The following is a 19,776-nucleotide window of genomic DNA, read 5'->3' as shown; positions in this document are numbered from 1 at the left end:
ACCACCCAAAAATCCAGAATGCAAACTGAAATATTTAAAACTGGGAAATGTCAGTGTATTTTTGGGAATATCAGTTAACATGATATAAATTTAAATTTGACTCTTCAAGTCTGTCCTAGAAGTTTAGTCTGACAGTTTATTAATGCAGAGAACAGGCTAAAATGAGAACTGCCCCAAATATTTTAAGGTCTGACTGACTGAAGACCACTCTGACAAGGAAAGAAAAATGATTAAATAACATAGTTGTTCTTGCAAAGAAGTGCAGTAGAAGAATTAATATGCAGAGACCAGCTCAATGCTTTTTTGGGACAGCATGGAATGGCGTTTGGTTATAAGATGTTGATAACAAGGTATAAATTGCTGTCAAGTGACATTTGCAACTTTATCTCCCTAAGGTCTTCCCATTCAGGAGGGTCTGTACACCAATTTATAGTTGGCCACTCCTTGAACAGGAAACTTAAAGCATAAACTGAAGTGCTGTGCTCAATAGGAAAGGACAGCTGAGTCAGAGTCAGAAGTTTCACATATTGATTCCATTGATCCGGACAGGCTGGCTTCACACGATGGAAAAAATACTGCTAGTCTTTCTCTCACTGTCAGGTGTGGAGAATTAGGAAACAGCTATTTTATGGCATTACTTCTATTTAGAAGCAGTACTTGATATAAATTCTCTGTGTTCTCTCACAACTGGTTTTGTTCTGTGGAGCTGTTTCTGAAAGGGAACCTCTTTTAGAAGAACCCAGCCCAACCCATGTAGTCAAGTTACATAAGACACAGCCTGAAACCAAATAGCCAGAGTTAAACCCCCAAGAGACACTTACACTGCAACTACTGGCAATGGAGACACCTGCTCAGCTATGAATAATGAGGGCTGCAAGATTTAGTGTGCTCTACATCCATCTGAAGATGGATGGGATCTAGGAAGCTGCAGAACAATGAACTGTAAGGCCTGACTGTTGGGAGAGGCGCATAGGAATTGGGCCAGTAAATGTTATTTAAACCACACACAGACAGCATTCTCACAAATATTACAATGTATGTGTAAGTTGGCTACCATATGAACAGGATGAGGAAATTATGCCTTTTTTCTAGTAAAAAAAATGGAACTGTTTAAAATGAAAGATCATAAGTAATCTTTTCTCCAGTTTACCTACTGAAAACTCAGTAAATGTTAGGTCTCTAAAGTGTGATTATTTTATGTAATCAGTACTTGAACTGTTTTGCCAGAGATCTCACTATCCACTCTAATAATTTAAGAGACCATATTTTCACATCAATGATCAGCTCATTCACATTTGTGTGATGGAGTAGCCACTACAGAATATCTTTGTGAGAATCAGTATTGTTTATTTCCCACTCATGTTTAGCAATCATTGACTGTTGCTATGAAGAACAATCACACTCACCACCGTTTCACCCACAATCCAACTCAGCACTCCTATTAAAAAAAAAAAAAAATCAACAAGACCTTTCATTCCTCATGTCTACAGACAAGAATCAAGATTTCCCATCAAGTGCTATACCTGAGAAGGAAAACTCTCTCACAGATTTTCTATAACACTGTGTCCTTCACTCCTAGATTTACTGGTACTGTCACAACCATAGGCTGAGTTTTTGGGTGTTAGCAGCTCAAAGAGGGATTTGCAGAAATGGATTTACAATGACCTCTTACCTGTTTCTCATGAACCAAATATGTGTCTGTAACTATTTCTGAATTACAATTGATTTCCTTTGCATCAAGCTGGACAAAGAGGTCATCCTAAACTGAGCTACAGTGCATTCCTTTTTTGTGTCTCAACTTTTCTTTTAAAGGCAATAAACAATCTACACACTTCAGAGCAACACTTTTTCAAGTAGTAGAAGCATTTTATTAATTCCCTTTGCAACACCACAAAATGTCCATAAAGTTAATGTAAGTTGGACAGCCAACTTTTTCTTTTAAGGATGTTTCCAACACAGCTGATTAATACTCACAAGTAAGCAGCTTTTCCTTCTTCCAGTTCTTTACTTTTTCCACTTGAACCACTCTTTTTCCCGCAGATCCTCCTGGTGATGCACATGAGCAGTCCACATTGTCGTACAAAGAAGCAGCTAACATCAGTCACAACCAGGATTAACAAAAGGGCTGCCACTCCCAGGCCAATGACAGCACCAAGTCCAAGACCATTAAAAAGAGTGTCTTGAAGGAAAGAAAATTAACACTTATTAATAACATTAATCCTAAAATAGCATTTTCTAAGACGTTGGTCAGGAGACTAAAGAATGTTTAGAAATGAACCATTCAGAAATTACTGGAAATAACCAGTCCTGATGATTAAGCATATATAGTACCTCATTAAAATAATAATAATAAAAAAATACATAATATTTTCCCATTGCCAAAATTCTAATAAGTCCACAGAACACAAATGGCATTATTTAATAAAAATAATATCACATTTTAACATTGCATGACTAAGAGTATCAATAAGCAGCATAAGGAAAACATTTAAAATGTTCAACATGAACATTGATGTAAGTTGTCATTTTCCACATTTCAAATACAACTAATTAGTAGTGATGCTAAGCAGAACTACTGAAAGGTTTAAGAGACTGCGAAAACAGTATTTATTCTTGTAATTTTCTGAATTAGAGTGAAAAACAATTCAATCTGTTTAATCTGCAAACAGTTGCACACACTTAGTCTTAAATGATTTAATACGTAGAACTCTAAAATGGAGAAGTAAAAACTTTTTTGGAAAGAAGGGGAACATTTTACTTCTTAAGCAATTTAATATGGGGGAAAATATGCGTATCATCAAATGATTATAGGATTAGGACCTCATCTTGTTTAGTCTGGTACCTGAAAATGCAATCATACACTTCAAAATAAACCTATTCCACACCTGATTTTGCCTTCTGTGTTTGAATTATGAAAGCTGATGTTTAGCTAATTTTACTTCATTACAAATCTTGGGAAAAATATTTTAATGTTTTGCCTTGGTTGATATTCCCATGACAGCAATGCTACAAACCCTTTTGGACAGTGTGATTCCCAGGGGTCTGTGAACTCAGATGACGCTAATACAGGAGAGGACTTGTATCTGATCAAGAACTAGGGGAATAAAGCCATCTCAGTAAAGGCCCATGCATCCAGCTAATTCAAGAAGATGCCAAACTAGCTCAGAAATTGGCCAGTGACAATTGCCTTGTGTGAGACTGGGCTGAGCAAACCCCAGGGAGTGGAACTGGGCGTGTTTGCCCATGGGTGTTGCACATCAGCATTGCTTCCCTGGCACTCCCATGCCCTGGAGTGATGCCTGAGTCAGCATCACTCACTGGGACATTTCCATCTGCAGCTCTGCCTGTTGCCAAAGTAAGAGTGAGATTATTCTGACCGGAGATTGCTTGAATCCTGTTGTAACAAACACCGAACCATTACATAATGTAAGATAATATAAATATTTTAATTGGGTTACGGATATCATCTTCCTCTTCTTTCTCTTCCGACCCCCCATAAACACTACAGATTGTTTTCAAATTAAGCATAGCATTTAAGCTGTCATATTTCTGCTTAACTAATTTTAATGATATCTTTACCATTTCAAATATAATTTGAAAGGTTTTCTAAATCAATAAATATATATTCTTAGTCTAGTCTTTGTTTAGAACTCTAAAATGGAAAAGTAAAAACTTTTTTGAAAAGAGGGGAACATTTTACTTCTTAAGCAATCGATTTCATTGTCTATTGTATGGGTCGTCTATTGTTATGGGTTGATAGAAATGTTCTTCAAAATGTTATTATGCAACAAGCTAGAATTCAATGTATATATTTACATGGATGGATAAGCAGAAAAACAGACATTACTTCAAAGTTATTTTCCTTTGTTCAGAAAGACTTAAAAATCACTACATAAATTATAAAAGCAATGGTGCAGCAATGAAATGATGTATCATTTATGCATTGCCCCATCAGCAATGTTGGCAGTTGATGTTTTGAATTAATTTCCTTTTTTAAACATTTCCTACTTAAATATTATAATTTCTGATACGTCTTCCAAAACTTTCTTTATTCCTATATCCACCCACCTATTTGGTGACTTCCTTCGTAACCTTCAGGGATTTTTTGTTTACCAGTCTGAACTGTCAGGAAGATGTAAGTAGATATTTAATTCCAGTTTGTTAAAAAGCTCATATATTTCAACTGATATAATACCAGTAAATTCTATAGTCAGTTTTAGAGACTTAGTACAGTGAATCTCTGTACCTTCTCAACCACCAAACAGAATGTGAAGGAGAAAAATTAGGGTAATTTAATCCATATTTTAAAAGCAATTCAGGGTTTTTTCTCAGGTTTAGTTTTAGGACTTTTTTCTTAATGCACTGTTAAGAAGTCTTTACTATGAAGAAATACATTTTTCACTGCTGTGAACAGCACTTTCAGTGTCCTTGGAACATTGTGAAGTGGCAAGGTTCCCATTCTAAGTGATTCAGTGACAGAAATGTCTACACAGTACTTTCACCTGCAAGTGAAGGAAATGTTTACAGTCACAATATTGCTCCTCTGTATAATATTTGCCATAGTTACAGGGGAGACTCTGTTTTTCAGTTTTAATCTTCTTGGTGTGGGTGAGACATCTGAGACATAAGTATTTGACTGTTGCATATTTCTTCATCTCTTCAGGTTGATGATTTCCTTTACATTCAGCATTCCCCATCCTTACTACTGCTCTGCCCGTCCCAAGTCATATTTTTCCTACTTGAAACCCTTTTGTTTCTGCAGGTTTCTGTTTCATAAGTCTGATTTCCTAAAATTGTCAACACTTTTCCAATGTTTCTCTCCTTTATCTCCCACACCCCAAAAACTGACAGCAGCGTGGCCGAATCCAGTGGTGGGGTGAGGAGCATGGTGGTAATCAGCCTTCTCATCTGCCTGAGGATCTTATGTACTTCTGAAAGCAGGTAGAAACTGGGCTGCCTTGTGTTTTAAATCTGTGTTATGGTTTATCTTTAATCTTAATGAAAACATATAAAATTATTTTTTAGAAGTTCATCTGAGGCTTAATTCTGTTCTTTCTTAGATTACTTTGATTTTGTACTTGCCTATCTGCTCCCACAAAAGTCAGTTGTAAAACTAATCCCAACTACTATTAAAGCAGATTAAGACCTCTCCTGACTGGTTTCAAAAAACATATACTAATATATATAATTCCAAAACAATGGGAATTTTTTTCTTTATATGTTATGACATTAAAAAAAGTTCTAATTCTGTGACTGGATGAAATATTAATGTCATAGTACAAACAGCCTTCCCACAAACTTTGAAAAGCAATTTATTATCAAAAAATTGTTGCATTAAATATTATTATTATTATTATTGTTATTTTTATTGTTAAATAACAGAAGCTATTTTAAATATTTGGGGTTTTTAGTTTCCCGGTATGTACCAAACAGACTCAAAATAGTAGTTCTACTTTGTGCTCAAAATAACGAAGTATTTATGCATTATACACCTTTTTATTTTCCTAGTTGAAAACAAACCTGTTTTAAATCATAAAAATTCAATGTTAATGTGAGAGAATCGGTTCTTAGAAATTTTTTGAAAATGTTTATTGTATACCTTAGTCATCTAACTACAGAGGGCCATTTAAAACTGCTTGATTAAAAAAAAAAAAGGAAATTGTAAATTCTATAGTTCTGAATGAGTTTTAATTAGAATTTGTCAAAAATATGCTAAATTTAAAATGATATGGTTTTGTTATACAGAATGTGGCATAAATAATGCAATACCTTGCCATGATGATGAAGGAAACTGACAACTTGAAAGACACTTTTTTCTTCCGCTTCTTCAAATAAGTGCTCATCAATGAATACTTACGGAAATAAGATTAAAAAACTTTCAGAAATGAAAAAAATTAACTAAGAAAAAGCCCGAAGCAAGTTTCTACAAATGTCATTGAAAGTTTTGGCAATTTTCAAGTTCTCTTTTATTGAATAAGTTATGTTTCTAACAGTTTCTAATAAGATAATTGAACATCTTTGGAGAAATCATTATTTGATAAGAAAGAGGAATGAAGAGCTTTGGGAAGTAAACCAGAATTTTCCAGTGCAAAGAATTAAATGAAAAGAGAAATTTTCTGGACTCTCAAATATAAGTTCAGACTAAATTCCTTTAAGGGCTCTGCACCAGATCCTCTAAGGGAAGCAGATCAAAAGGGAGAATCACCATCTATGCATGTATACAGAAACAGAGAATGGTTTGGGTTGGAAGGGACCTTAAAGCTCATCTAGTCCCAAATCCCCTGCCATGGGCAGGGACACCTTCCTCTAGACCAGGTTGCTCAGAGCCCCATCCAACCTGACCTTGAACACTTCCAGGGACAGGGCATCCAGAGCTTCCCTGGGCAACCTGTGCTATTGTACAGGTACACTTTATACATGGCAAACTAAAGCTTTTGTTTCTGCACAGGAACCAAACATGCAACATTGATATATTCGGACTGATGTTACATGAACGTATGTCCTTTGAGGTGACAGAATTTCTCTGTGCTCTTACAGAATCACATCACATATATTCAATTACAGGTGCAATAAAATAGTAATTGCAAGCTTTATGACAAGCACTCTACGTGAGCTGGGGGGTTGGATAAGGTGATGTCCAGATGTCCCTTTCAGACCTTCAGTGATATTAAGTTTTGTTGGGACAAAAAAGCAAGTTATCACCTTCCTGTGCATTATTCCCTTCCCTCCTCCTTAGCAGGCATGGATTGAAGTTAAGATGAAAGATAGATAAATATCCAAAGCTACCTTTTACAGTAGCTTTGAGTTTTTAAGGAAAAAAAGCAATGCTATAAAATACTTTCCTAGCTTATAGGGTAACACCTGGCTGCTACATATGCATGGCACAGAGTTATGATACATATTTCTCCTTTCTTTCAAGTCAGTCAGAAGATAAAGTAAACTGCTCTCGAGCTAAAGTAAAAAAGTGAAAATTATGAACTAGAGGGTGAAATTGAAAATACTGCACTGGGTCATGGCAGGAAAAAACCCATTCTTGTTTACCATGTTGAACTGCACTTTTGTATTGACCCTTAAAAGTGTGCCCAACCATGATGGTTATTTCTGCACTGCCTCTGAATATTGTCTTTGATTTTATATCTGATCTGGAACTTTTCCTAGACTCAAAGGCTTACAAAATGCATATACATATACAATACCTCTAAAAAGACAGAAAATATAGGTCTTAAAATTTTGTATCCACTGATGAGCACCAAATAAATCATAACGCAGTACCAAAAAATTAAACAGCTGTATGAGATTTTTACCAGTTAACAGTAAAACAGTTGCAGGCCATGACCATTGCTAGAACAAGTTCTACCAAGCTTAAGATCTGGAGAGAGGAAAAAACCCAAACATATTCATATCTGAAAAATAAGCATATCGTGAGCAAAACTACAAAGGCAAATCCAAAAGAATTTACTAGAAGTATTACAGAATTCCAGACAAGAAACATATAACTACAGCACAAGGCCATCACAGATACAAAAATATATGAAATGTGTATAGAATACTTTAAGGTGAGTGTCACAGGCAGGGTATTGTGAATAACCAAAGGATGGTTTTTCATTATATCTGATATCTGTATTTCACTGTCCTTAAATGCTTTGCATTTCCTTCATGGAAAATGGATGCATCTAAATTGTGGGACTTGCACAACTTTGCCACTGCATGCTAAAGTATCTTCCTCTCTCATTTTCCAACAGGAAATGTCCAAGAGGGGTTTAAAAGAGCTGTTGTATGCTCCAGCTTCTTTGCTGTGACTGATCAGGATGCAAGGACTGTGGGACACCTGTCAAATGAAGAAGGAACTCTGTTTTGAGTAGCATGTTAAGGTAGCACATACTCAGCGTTTTTACAGAAATTAGAAGAGAAACTTTATCTTTGCTTTGCACAAGAGCGTGCCATTGCTGAACTCCTCTTCTTTACTGACATAAAAATCATGGCAGGGAAAAAGAAGTGAGGAACCAATGATCCCTCCTCCCTACCCAAAGAAGCTCCAATACTTTGGCTGCCACATCCAGAACTGCATGACCTGTTTTTAGCAATTTACATCAATAAAACTTGGCTTGTGAGTCAGGTAAGTGCCCGGAAGCATCATGTCTTCCTTCAAATGAAATAAACAAATCACTACATTTGCACAATCAACTTGCAAGAAATCATTAGGATTCTATGCAACATATAATGGGGGACTGTTTGATGCGAAAGGGAATGTGACAGTAAGGAGCATTCTTTTCTATCCCATTCCTTAATATAAAAAGATGCTAACAAAGCTATAATCGATATTAATTGTAATGCTTTTTCTTCCTCAGTGATTTTTCCTATAACTCTCTGCTAGGACAGATACTGCTGAAGGGCAGTGGACAAACACATGGATGTGTGCTCTGCGCTGCATGACTGAGTAATGTGTGACACTCAACTTTGAAAAATAAGGGGACAGTACTACTGGCTTCCTCTAACTTTCTTCTACTTGTAAGTGACAGATCTTCATTGTCTCCCATCTCAGATGAAATCTGAGCCAGAGTGAGTCAGGGGAGCCTGTGGTGCCATCGGGACTAACAGTTATACAGATTTAGGTACTGAAATAAGCGCGTCTAAAATGTACTTTTCTGATGTTTATCTAAGTGAAGGAGTTTTTCTTCATTATGGCTGAGATTGTCTTGCCAACAAGTTTTCTGAAATGGATTTTTTCCTTTAAATTTTACAGGAAAATGTCTTGCATTATGACCCTCTCAGGATACTGAGTAATTAGGCCTTGAGTTCTTATTTACTCTAATGGCCCTATACAACATTTTTCATAGGAGGGTGTCTCAATAGACATACATGCAATAGCTAAAGAAAAGAAATGTAATGTAAATAGCAGCTTGAGTGTTTCTGGCAACAGTGTCTTGTCTGTGGCCATTGAGGGATAACAAGGGGAAGGAAAGAAAAAAAGCTTTCTTTACTAGATAAAGCATGCTGTGTTGTGAAAATGTTCCCTGGAGTTGTTATTTACTATTTCTTTAAGCAAAGTTTTTTTAAAAAGATTCCTTGCATAATCAAACTATCCCTAAGCAGACTTTAGTAGCATTTCTAATACAACTAAAGAGTTATCAGGTTACAGCTACAGCCTCTTTTTTCATGTATTTACTCAGACACCATAGTAAAGGGTATTTTTTTAGCATTGCTTCCTTCTATGGGAAGCCCCAGAAAAATGCAGGCAGAGGCACCCCAGGCCTCCTGTGCCTTGAGAGGGAAAGGCTGCACTGTGGCATTCATAGCATCAGCACTGTACCCAGGTTTTCAATAGACTTGGGGAAACAAGTTTCTTTGTCCTGGTTTCCTCCACTCAAACTGACAGCAGATTTACTGAACATGTCTCTTGGAGGAGTTTCTAAGAACCTCTGCAGATTAATTAAGATTGATGTGAGTATTGAGAACATACACTTATGTGTGATTTCAGTACTACTATTGCATAAAAGGATAAATTATTTTAATTGCTTCATTTAGGAGAATTCAAAATCATGCTGTGCACATACCACAGAGACATGAGAAATTTTTGCATCTTTATAGTGGATGACAGCTCTAAGCAGAGTACTGTAGCCAGCAGATCTGAAAAAGAGTCAAACTATCTTGGGATTGTATTTAAATTGAGAAAGTATTTCAGGTTTGACTGCACTTTCTTTAAGATATGTAAATTTAAACACAAAAGTTTTGAGAAGTAATACTTGGAAACATTTTAAATATATAATTATTTTATAGCATTAGCTACAAAAAGAGCAGTTTAATATTAGAAGTGCTGCTAGTGTATGGTGCATGTTTTTACTTGAAAATGTTAGACTGCTACAACTGCAACTTCCACCAGAGTCCTGCTTGGTAGGGTATAGCTTTTCCCAGTATTAAAACATCTGCCTTTGGGGATACAACTTCCGTCAGGCAGATTAAATCACAACGGATCAAGCTCAGGCTGCATATTTATACAGACATTGCACATACTTGCTCCATTAGTGCAGTAGCATGGCAGCCACCTAATATGAACCAAACTTAAAATTCAGGAATTCTAATTTTATTGACTTTGATGTTTGTGGTGGGGGGGGGTGGTTTGTGTGTTTTGTTTTTATTTTTGGTTTTGGTTTTTTTTTTTTTTTTTAATATTCACTATTGGATAAAACACTGTAAAAAAATAGATACAATGCTAAAAAATCTCTTCAGATACAAAATACATCATGTAGATAGTACAAGAAAAAAGAGCATTTATCAGCAATAAAGAAAATACAGATAGAATTGCTTTAAGTCAGTTTTCTTTATTACAAAAAATGAAGACAGAAGTTGCATGAACAAAAATGAACTTTGAACAACAGATGAAAGACACACATAGTTACATACATTTCTTGACATTGTGTTTGGAAAGGTGCTGAGGGACATCACAGTTACACCATGCACACATTCTTCAGGGAAAAAGCAGAGATGACAACAAGTACTGCATGCATGAAAAAAATCAGAGGAGCAAAATGGTAGCGAATTATGAACAAGATAAAAATAAGCAATGTTTCACAAATTAAAATTAACTACTTTAAATCCAGATTTTTTTTCTTGCCTTTCACACTGTTTTTGAAAACAGAAACTTACAGATGTTGCAGTGTATCCAATATTTTTCACAGAATTAGTTTTTAGTACATTGCATGTATTTTCATTTGTAATTCTGTTGGAAACATACATTGAGAAAGATTTACTTTGCTTCTATTACACTTATGTATTAATGCATTTAATACATGCATTAAAATTAAAATTTTATGTAAATAAAATATGCACTGGAAATTGTCTCTACAAAAATGTTAAACGTAAAATAAATATACAGAACCATTAATAAGAATATTATACAACATAATGGCACTATGGTGACAAGAACTACCACCGTTTCTTGGGACTTCAGAACCTATAGTAAATGAACAAAAATGGATTTTCCTATCTCAGTTTCTTGCTCTAGTTGTAAAATATCTAAACTTAGCATAGCACTCAAGTGTACAGCTTATGTGCAGCTACTGTTTCTAAGCAGGAAAAGTTGATTGATCTTTACACTTGATATTTGATGCCATCAGCTTTATATTAAGATGTCATTGACATTAAAGGGAAAAGGTGACTTTCCATCACTTTTACATTATGTCTGATAAATATGTAGCGATGGAAAACTGAACATTCCTTATATGCCTGAAGAAAATGTATGGATGAAGTAAATGTGATAAGCATAAATGAACCCTAAATGTAGCAAAGATTTCAGTGATGCTATTATAGACCTCAGAAGCTACATTTCTCTCTATAATATTCAACTTGCTTTCTAAAAGTAATATTTTCTTTCTCCTTTGCTCCTAAAATTCCTGAAAAAATTAACAATCAGAAATCATCAGCATACTGGACAATAGGTAGAGAACTGGCAACTACTAGCACAATCACAAATTGTATATGAACCTCCATTATGTCTTAAAAAAACCCCACCCTGTTTTTTCAGGCTTAATTAGTTTAACTTCACGTTTGCATACACATTTGAGTGGTGCCTATGCAGGTTTCCATGATGGAAAGAGAGTACATGGTAATACCCTGAAAACTGACTGAGTATTGGTCATAAGGTTACGTGTGCAATTAAATCACCACATCTGTTTATCTTTTAAATAACTATAGTTCACATGCATATCATATTTTTTGCATCAGTGCTTGGCCTTATACTTTCACAAGAAAATTAAATGGAATGTATTTTTGTTATTTGGTAATAGTATGTTTTGTACACTTCATAAAACCACTCAGAAGTTATATTTTATTCACAATGTATACAATATACATGTCTATTTCTGGGCAGTATTTTTCCTATTTAGAGAGACAGCAATTTATATTCTAATAACCCTACAGCAGTAAATAAAGGATTGCATTTGAAGATGCATTATGTAAATACTTTGATTTGTGAACAATTTGTAAATGTTAGGAACTTCTCAAAACTCTGGAAAGAAGAAAAACAACATATAAAATCTGATTAGGAAAGAAGCCAGCCTTAGACTCTAAAGGTTGTAAATCAGAACATTTTAAAAATACTGTTCCTTAGAGATATACTGCTGCATCACAGAATAATCATTACCCTTTTTAAGTTTCTGTGCCACCAATTTGGATTTAAGGCATAAGTTCAGCACAGAATATTTTAGGACTTCATTCTTACAGACAGTTTAATATTAGCATTTCAAAATATGTGACAATGTTAAAAAAATGGTAATATTTTACACTGTCAGTCATAAGACCTAAAATCCCTTTTACAATTACAACATTTAAAGGAACAAATTTACTTATCTAACATTTAAATACTAATGTCAGCAGTATATTGAATTCAATTTGTGAAGACATATTTATCATTTTAATAGAGTTTAAATTACAATTTTAAGCTGTTCAGTCTATACCTATGAATTATAATTTAATTTGAAAATGTCTTTGTTCATTTTTTCCTCATTATTGTCTGTAAGAAGCTAAGATTTCAAAATCTTCTGTATATTCCCACAGATTGTCCAAAATACTGTAAAATAATCTCACACATTGTTTTTAAAAATACAATTAGAGAACACTCATAAAGAGAACTACAAACAAAGCTGTGTTAGTTGTTCGTCTGAGGAGATATATGACAACCCAAGGACATTAATCTCTTCCACTTTTTCTTTCTCATTACAGAGGTTTTGGGTCACTGCCCAGAACTGCCTGGCTCTGCAGTCACATAATCCCTATAATATTGGCTTAACTCGTCCTCTTTGGAATTTGATGGGAAGAGGAGGGCCAAAAGAAAAGGATCACATTCAAAGTACTTGATAACCTCAAAATACAAAGCACAGAATAATTAAATTGGAGCAGACCTAAAGTTTCTCTCAGTTAACAGAGGAAATTTATGTAGTTTCCAGCTGAAGCTACTATCAGTTGGAAGAAAAGATAAGTGATCCAAATTTGTCTCTTTATCCCACTGGCACTGTGACACAGGATAAAAGCCAACTTGCCATTTATAATGTATATTTAGCTTCTAAAATTTCTCAAGGCTTTTCATTATCTCCTTCACTGTATGTTTGGAGAGTTCACAGTTGATCGGTCTCTGCGCCCTAATTCCTATCTTGTCTTCTTATATACTTATCTGCAGTGTTAGAATGACTTGATAAGATAATAAATTCTTAGCTCATAAAGAGCTCTTTAAATGTCTAACCAGAGCAGAAAAATTATATGGGAATTTTCATTTTTCTGCTTTAATGCATACCTGCAGTAGTGTCCTGTCTTGCTTTACTAAAAAAAGTAAGAAGAGTGACGAGTATATGGAAGGTGAAAATATGTTAGACAACATTTAGCAGAATACCATTAAGGTTTAAAATTTTAGAAAATTAGGAAAATGCTACAAAATAAGGAAATACTGGGATCAGACCATCTGTACAACCTTTTAAGACCCTGTTCTATTTTTCAGTTTATGAGACAAGTTACTCAAGACTCTTTAATCGAAGGGCAGGTGCTCATTAGGTTTGATTGGATCTACAATTTGGTTTTCTTTACTGTTCAGAACAGCAACTGTGTGTCACAAGAGAAGATTCTGTTCCCTCATGTGCATGCAGTGCCTGTCTTACAATGGAACCAGAATGCAAAAGGGATGTGACTGCAAAGAGGAGCCCCTAGAAAGAATTTGCTACTGCCCTGGACCAAAAGGGAACCCCAGTGTGTACAACTGAGCTCCTGCAGACTGAGAAAGATCTCCCAGCGGCAGTTTGTAGTGTGCTTGTGCTGTAGGTTTCTTTCCCCCTTAGCATCTACTACAGCATCTACTTACTAAATATTAGCCAGACATCAGTTCTCTGATGGTAAGAAGAGATATCCTTGCAGTTCTTTCTGTTTTGTTACCACAGAAAGCAGTAGTGACAATAGTGACAACAACAAACATTTTCACTACCTGGATTTTCAAAATGGTCAGAGAAAAAAAATAAAATCTCTTGCAAAAGTTCCTGCCCAAGGTGATCCTTTCACTAAAAATACATTTAGCATTAGCAACAGCACTTGTCTGAGTTATACTCAATTGAAAATATGTTCTCAGATCTGAAAGGTTTTGGTTACTTACATGTAGCTGGTAATTCCAAACCCGCTGTAACATAGTTAAAATTAAATTTTCATTGAAAATATTATCCAGCCTTCATTAGTTACTGCCTCTTGGTTCAATAAGCACTTAATAATTTAAAAAATAAATAGTTTATATTGGAAGAATAACACCTATACAACTAAATTACAAAGTCAATACATATATTCACATTGTTTGTGCATGGGAAAATGGGCTTTCACCTGACTGACCTTAAATAGGAATCCAAAGTTTCAACTCCTACGAAATGAGAAGAGAAAATGTCTTTCTTTACCACACTATGCCAGGCACTTGTCAATGTAATTAATTTGAAAGTAATGTCATGGCATTAAGATAAAGTGACAGAACATAGTGGCAAGGGCCATGGAGGGAAGAGTGTCTCGACTTTACACAGTGAGAGATTTTCTGCAGATCACAATGAAACCAATGTTTTTTATATAGTAATCTTTTTCATTCCAGATACTTCATTACGCTAAATATGTGAATTATTTAAAAAAGTATTTCTGACCATAAATTAGTCTGTAGACTTGCACACATGCATTCTGAAGACAGCTTACTTGTGACATAGTCCAGTTTTCTAAAATGACTGTTATCTGGTTTAGATGAGGACAGGTTTTATTAATGATGTTCTAAAGTAAAGACTTCCAAAAATATTTTGAAACTGGGAAAAATCATCATAATCAATATTTCTTAGAAATAAGAAAGTGCTTTAACAGAGTGAAGATATACAGATACTTAAATTTGACCAATTAAATTCCAAGTTGTAAGACGATTTTTTTAAATGCCAAAAGGTATAAACTGTAAGGAGGAAAAAAAATCAACATGTACAGTTAATTTATCAAGTTTGTTATATTTAGTAACAATTTGAAGGGAATTGTCTTAAAATAAATATTTAATTCTACCTTAGCTTTAAAGTGCATTGCTTTCTTGGGTTATTTGGTATGCAACAGAGAAATGAACCATAATCTTAGAAAACTACATACATTTTAAAATCAAATATATGCAATAAAATATCTACATGAACTCTTACTAAATAATTTTTTTTTCTGAGGTTTTGTACATTGTGCTGCAGAGCTCATAAGCCATGCTTTCAATGTGTAAAATAGGAAAAAATGCTTTTTCCATTTTTACTACAGGTCAAAATTGAACCCCTGGAGCTTCCAAGTCCAACAGATGCCAGGAAATGAAATGTGGCACCTTTGCAGTTACAAGAAGTGACTTTGGTGGGCAGGGACCTATTTTATGTCCTGAGGCATGGCAGTGGAGAGACACAGAAAAAGTATTCGAAATGAAACACTACCAACTAAAACAATTAATAAATAATTAGCTAGGGAAGACATGCTTGTTAAAATCCATTAGAAAGTACAAAACATGTCTATATCACAGAAGCATAGAATGGCCTGGGTTGGAAGAGGCGTAAAAGATCATCCAACCCTCTGCTGTGGAGAGGGACACCTTCCACTAGACCAGGTTTCTCAGAGCTCCATCCAGCCTGGACCTGAACATTTTTTATTAAGCATAAAGTTTTAAGTACCTTGTGTCAGGAATCAGTGCAAGGAGAACCCTTTGGAAAGGATTAATACACAATGAAAATACTTTCCTGAAAGATGAATTGATACTTTCCAGGTATACCTGGAAAGTCATGTGACTGACAATGGTAAGGTCTCTGCATGAATTTCTTATAATCGAAATCTAGTTGAGAAAATAGAATCAAATCACATCGATCAAATTCAGTAAGTCAGAGTCTCCATGTTCTGCCAGACTGGATTGTCAAGCATCATCTGTTGAATTTGTCTCACCAGGTTTCCAAAAAGCCAGATGAAGAATTTTGCACACACAGACTGAAGTAATTATGCTATTTAGAATCTTGACTAGGAATGGAAACTTTGGAAGAGCTATAGAAAAGTACAAATTTTTTACAGTCTGTATTTATTTTGCTGCAAATAAAAAGTTAAGAGAGATAGGAAGAATACATTCTGCTTGCCTTATCAACAGTATAAAAACATGCACCAGAAACTTAGGACTACAGTGAGAGAGAAAACAGCAGCACTCAGCTGCAGGGATTGGCCTCCATTTTCACGTCTAGTAGCTTCACAGCATCTATCTGTGTGGGTAAGAATTGTTACAGAAAATCAAGAGTGTGAAAAAGACGTAAATTTTAGAAAAAAAAAGTGGAAAAGTTGAGAAAACATGAAAAAGAAAGTATCGAAAGGAAAAAAAAGTGACAGTGGGAAAGAAAAAAGAGAAAGAAAAGAAATTTACATTGTGCCAAAGACAGTCACTTGAAAGACATTACTCCAGCAGATACATCAAATTGTGATTAAAGCATAGATGGAATGGTAACCATTGAAGTACCCTGGCCAAATCTATATGATATGGTACTCAAACTGTGGAAAGGGTGTACCTCCATAGCAGCAATGTGGTCTTCCACAGCAGTCAAAGTGGCAAACTGTTTGGGCTAATTTTAAAACAATTTCTTTAAGTGCTTAACCTGAATGTTTCTTGCTTCCGCTTGAGACAATTCAGACAAGCCCATTCTAAATACAATTTTTTTTGTGACTTTTTGTTGGAGGTACTTGGACTCACAAAACTGCCGTGCAACACCTATCAGAAATAGTGACTGTTGACTAAAGCAAGGAGAAACAGCAGCCCATAGGCTGAAAGGAGAAACTAGAACTGTGTCAATAATTACACAAAAAGAAGGTTCCAATCATACACAAGAAGAGACGAGCTTGTTTATCTGTTTCTCTTTGCTAATGGCTTCATCTTGTTCCTGAATTATTGTAGGAGTTCACAATGGGCTGTGAAAACTGGCTTCAATAATATGGACACAGGTCCAATCAAAATATGAATGACCCATGCAATTAGCACATGCAGCTGGGTAATTAGATATTGACTTTAATACTGGTGTGGGAACAAAGTAGCTTCTTAGACATTCATGTCCTCACAGTATGTCTGGTTACAATTACAAAGTTTGAATATATTTTTTCCACAAATATTTATATTGAAGGTTCACTTTTTGGCAAATAATACAGTCAAGTTTATGCATTATGTAGTGTATTGACTAGATTTTTTTTTTCCAGCTACAGTGACACAATAATTATATTTATAGTGACTAATATCAGTGTTTAATACTTTGAAAGAGACTTCAAAATAAATTAAAATGTAGAAAACCTTGTGCAGTATAAGCAATAACCTTGTTTAAATCTTTACTTTAAAACTGATTTAAGAAATTCTAATGGAAGCAGATGAAAACTATAAAGCTAAATACAGTCTTGTATGCATAATATTTAACCAATGCATTATCTTCTTATCACACAAATGACCCTGTTCTTGCCCAAATACACTTGTGATAACTATCACACGTAGATAACTATCAAGTAGAAAAGGCAGCAATATAAATAAGCTAATAACAATTATGGACATTATTCCATTCTCGCCCATATTTCTACTGTGGTGTTTTCAATGATACATATTGTGTTCAAGCTGTTCAAAATTCACAGCCAGTTCTTTTTCTTAGGAACTAATAATTTGGTTCATATACTCATAGAAAGAAACCCACAAACCCTGAGCACATTAAACTTCCACATTTACTTTAATAATTCAGCTTTTAAATATTTTTAGAGAATATATCTAAGCATTTCATCTTTTAATTGGCATTCAGGGTTGTTTTAATTATAAAGCATCACAATGCTAGCAGTTACCTACAACAAATAATAAGGATTAGAGTACTATACTTGTAAAGTGTGGCCTTGCACTTCAAAATTCAATATCTATAGGGATTTGCTTTTTTCCTCACAGCATTCAAAAATATAAGCAAACTAAAATTCATATGATAAAAAAAAATTAATTCCTTTTGAAGCAGAAATTCTGAGAATAGAGAATAATTCCTTGGTTGCTGCTTTTCTGCTACTCAGTGGTAGTTACTGTCTGTGATAGCTGTACCGTAAGAATTAGATTTTATAAAAAATAGTGTACTTTTTTCCTATTAACATCTTTGATGGTACAGATAGAGCAAGCCTTTTTGCCTCTCTCTCTGGTTCATATCAAATAAGTTCTATCAATTTTAGTGAGAGATTTCTATCCCTTTTCATGTAATAACTTCGGTCTTGGCAGGGAATGGAGCAAAACGCTGGTTTTAGCCTAGAGCAAGAACACGCCCTATCTCTTTCAACGATGATCATCTCCGGGATTTGATGAGAAATGGCTCTTATTCAGCAAATTCTAGTATAGGTTTACAAAACAAAACCAAATAGGTTTTGTGGGGGCTGTTTTCTTTCTGAAGTTTTAGATATTAATCTGATTGGTGTGATTCCTACCAACTTCTGTTCTCAAAGTAGGAGATCTCAAAGATACATTTCATCTCTCTATTCTCTTCAGAAAATAACGTAACAAAATTATTCTTCCATCACAGCAATACCAGTTGAAGAATTTACACTTTTAGCTCAGGATTATGATCTGAACAAAAAGTCAGACAAAGCCTTCATTTTCAAGTTCTGATTTTGGAATTACAATATCCTTCAGCCTATTAGAAAATGAGTCAGGTAACTTCACAAGGATAATGCTGCAGCTCTTCCTTGCCTTGGGAATATGATCAGAGCTCCAAGGAGACTGGCATCCCACAGGCTTTCCTTTTTGACTCCTGCATTTTGTTCTTCATTTTAGATTTAGCTAAAACCTTAACTAGTCAGATCTGTAGAGACAGACTGAGAAATCCTGTAATGCACGAAGTCATACTGATGCCTTTTCCTGGTCTTAAAATCAAGAGTCATACACAGTGAGAAGGGGAAAAGGGATTTTACCTTGGTATTTATTTTAAGGATCCTTAGGTGCACACGTCCAGGTCATATGCATTGAGATGCACCCCACCCCAGTGTGTGTGTGTGTGTGTCTGTGTTCCCCCCAACCTCGGGTATAACATTATAGGTTTTACTAATGAGCATATCTATCAAAGATTCCCCAATGAGAGGCTCAAGTGAGCCCCCCTCCCCAAGGAACCTTCCCCTGGATGGTTCTATCTTGGTTTACAGAATGTGTTCTGGAGAGGACCTTGGGGTCTGGGGCACACTGATCCCTAACTATGAAGTGTCTAAAATGTTTAGTCTCTCAGCTTGACAAACAAGTCCAAGAATGTAGGCAAAAAGCACTAGGAATACAAAAGTTGTAAAAAGGTATAACAGGGGTATAAAAGAAAAGGCAAAAATCTTCATGGCATCAATACAAAAGAGATACTAATTATTGACTTAAAATTTCAGATCTGTGGAATGGAAATTTTACCTGTGAAAATCTTTCAAACTTCTTCTGTGTTTTTCTTTTGTGGTTTAAATTTACTGCTGCTCTCCAGGTTGGTGTAAGGATCAAGGGTCACAAAGTTTCAACTACTCTTTTCCAAATCATTCCAGGATTTAGAAGTGTGTGAGGGTTTAATATAATATTTTGCCTACTATGCTACAGATAATTTTACTTCTATTGTCAGATAACACTTTATAAAAAATTACAGGAATGTTTTAATTTTGAAGCCTCCATTCTCTGACAAATTTAGTGAAATTGTTAACTATACTAAAAAGATATTAGAAGCCACAAACTGATGGATGTTTGTGTATGCACACACATACACAGAGACACACACACAC

At 35.0% G+C, this 19,776-nt stretch overlaps 1 protein-coding gene across 1 annotated transcript in view; it reads right to left on the bottom strand.

Moving 5' to 3' along the window:
- The window catches only part of NCAM2 (neural cell adhesion molecule 2), a 145,618-nt gene that overhangs the window by 13,440 nt on the left and 112,402 nt on the right, over nucleotides 1–19,776 (bottom strand). Inside the window, exon 16 of the mRNA XM_017732672.1 lies at nucleotides 1,975–2,179. Within this exon, the coding sequence (XP_017588161.1) occupies nucleotides 1,975–2,179 (205 nt within the window). The remainder of the gene's footprint in view (nucleotides 1–1,974; nucleotides 2,180–19,776) is intronic.

The sequence above is a fragment of the Corvus brachyrhynchos genome, unplaced genomic scaffold (genome assembly GCF_000691975.1).
Source record: "Corvus brachyrhynchos isolate BGI_N302 unplaced genomic scaffold, ASM69197v1 scaffold231, whole genome shotgun sequence".
NCBI classification, from domain to species: Eukaryota; Metazoa; Chordata; class Aves; order Passeriformes; family Corvidae; genus Corvus; species Corvus brachyrhynchos.
The sequence above is the reverse complement of the archived record's forward strand: the minus strand, read 5'-3'. Positions and strand labels throughout refer to the sequence as shown.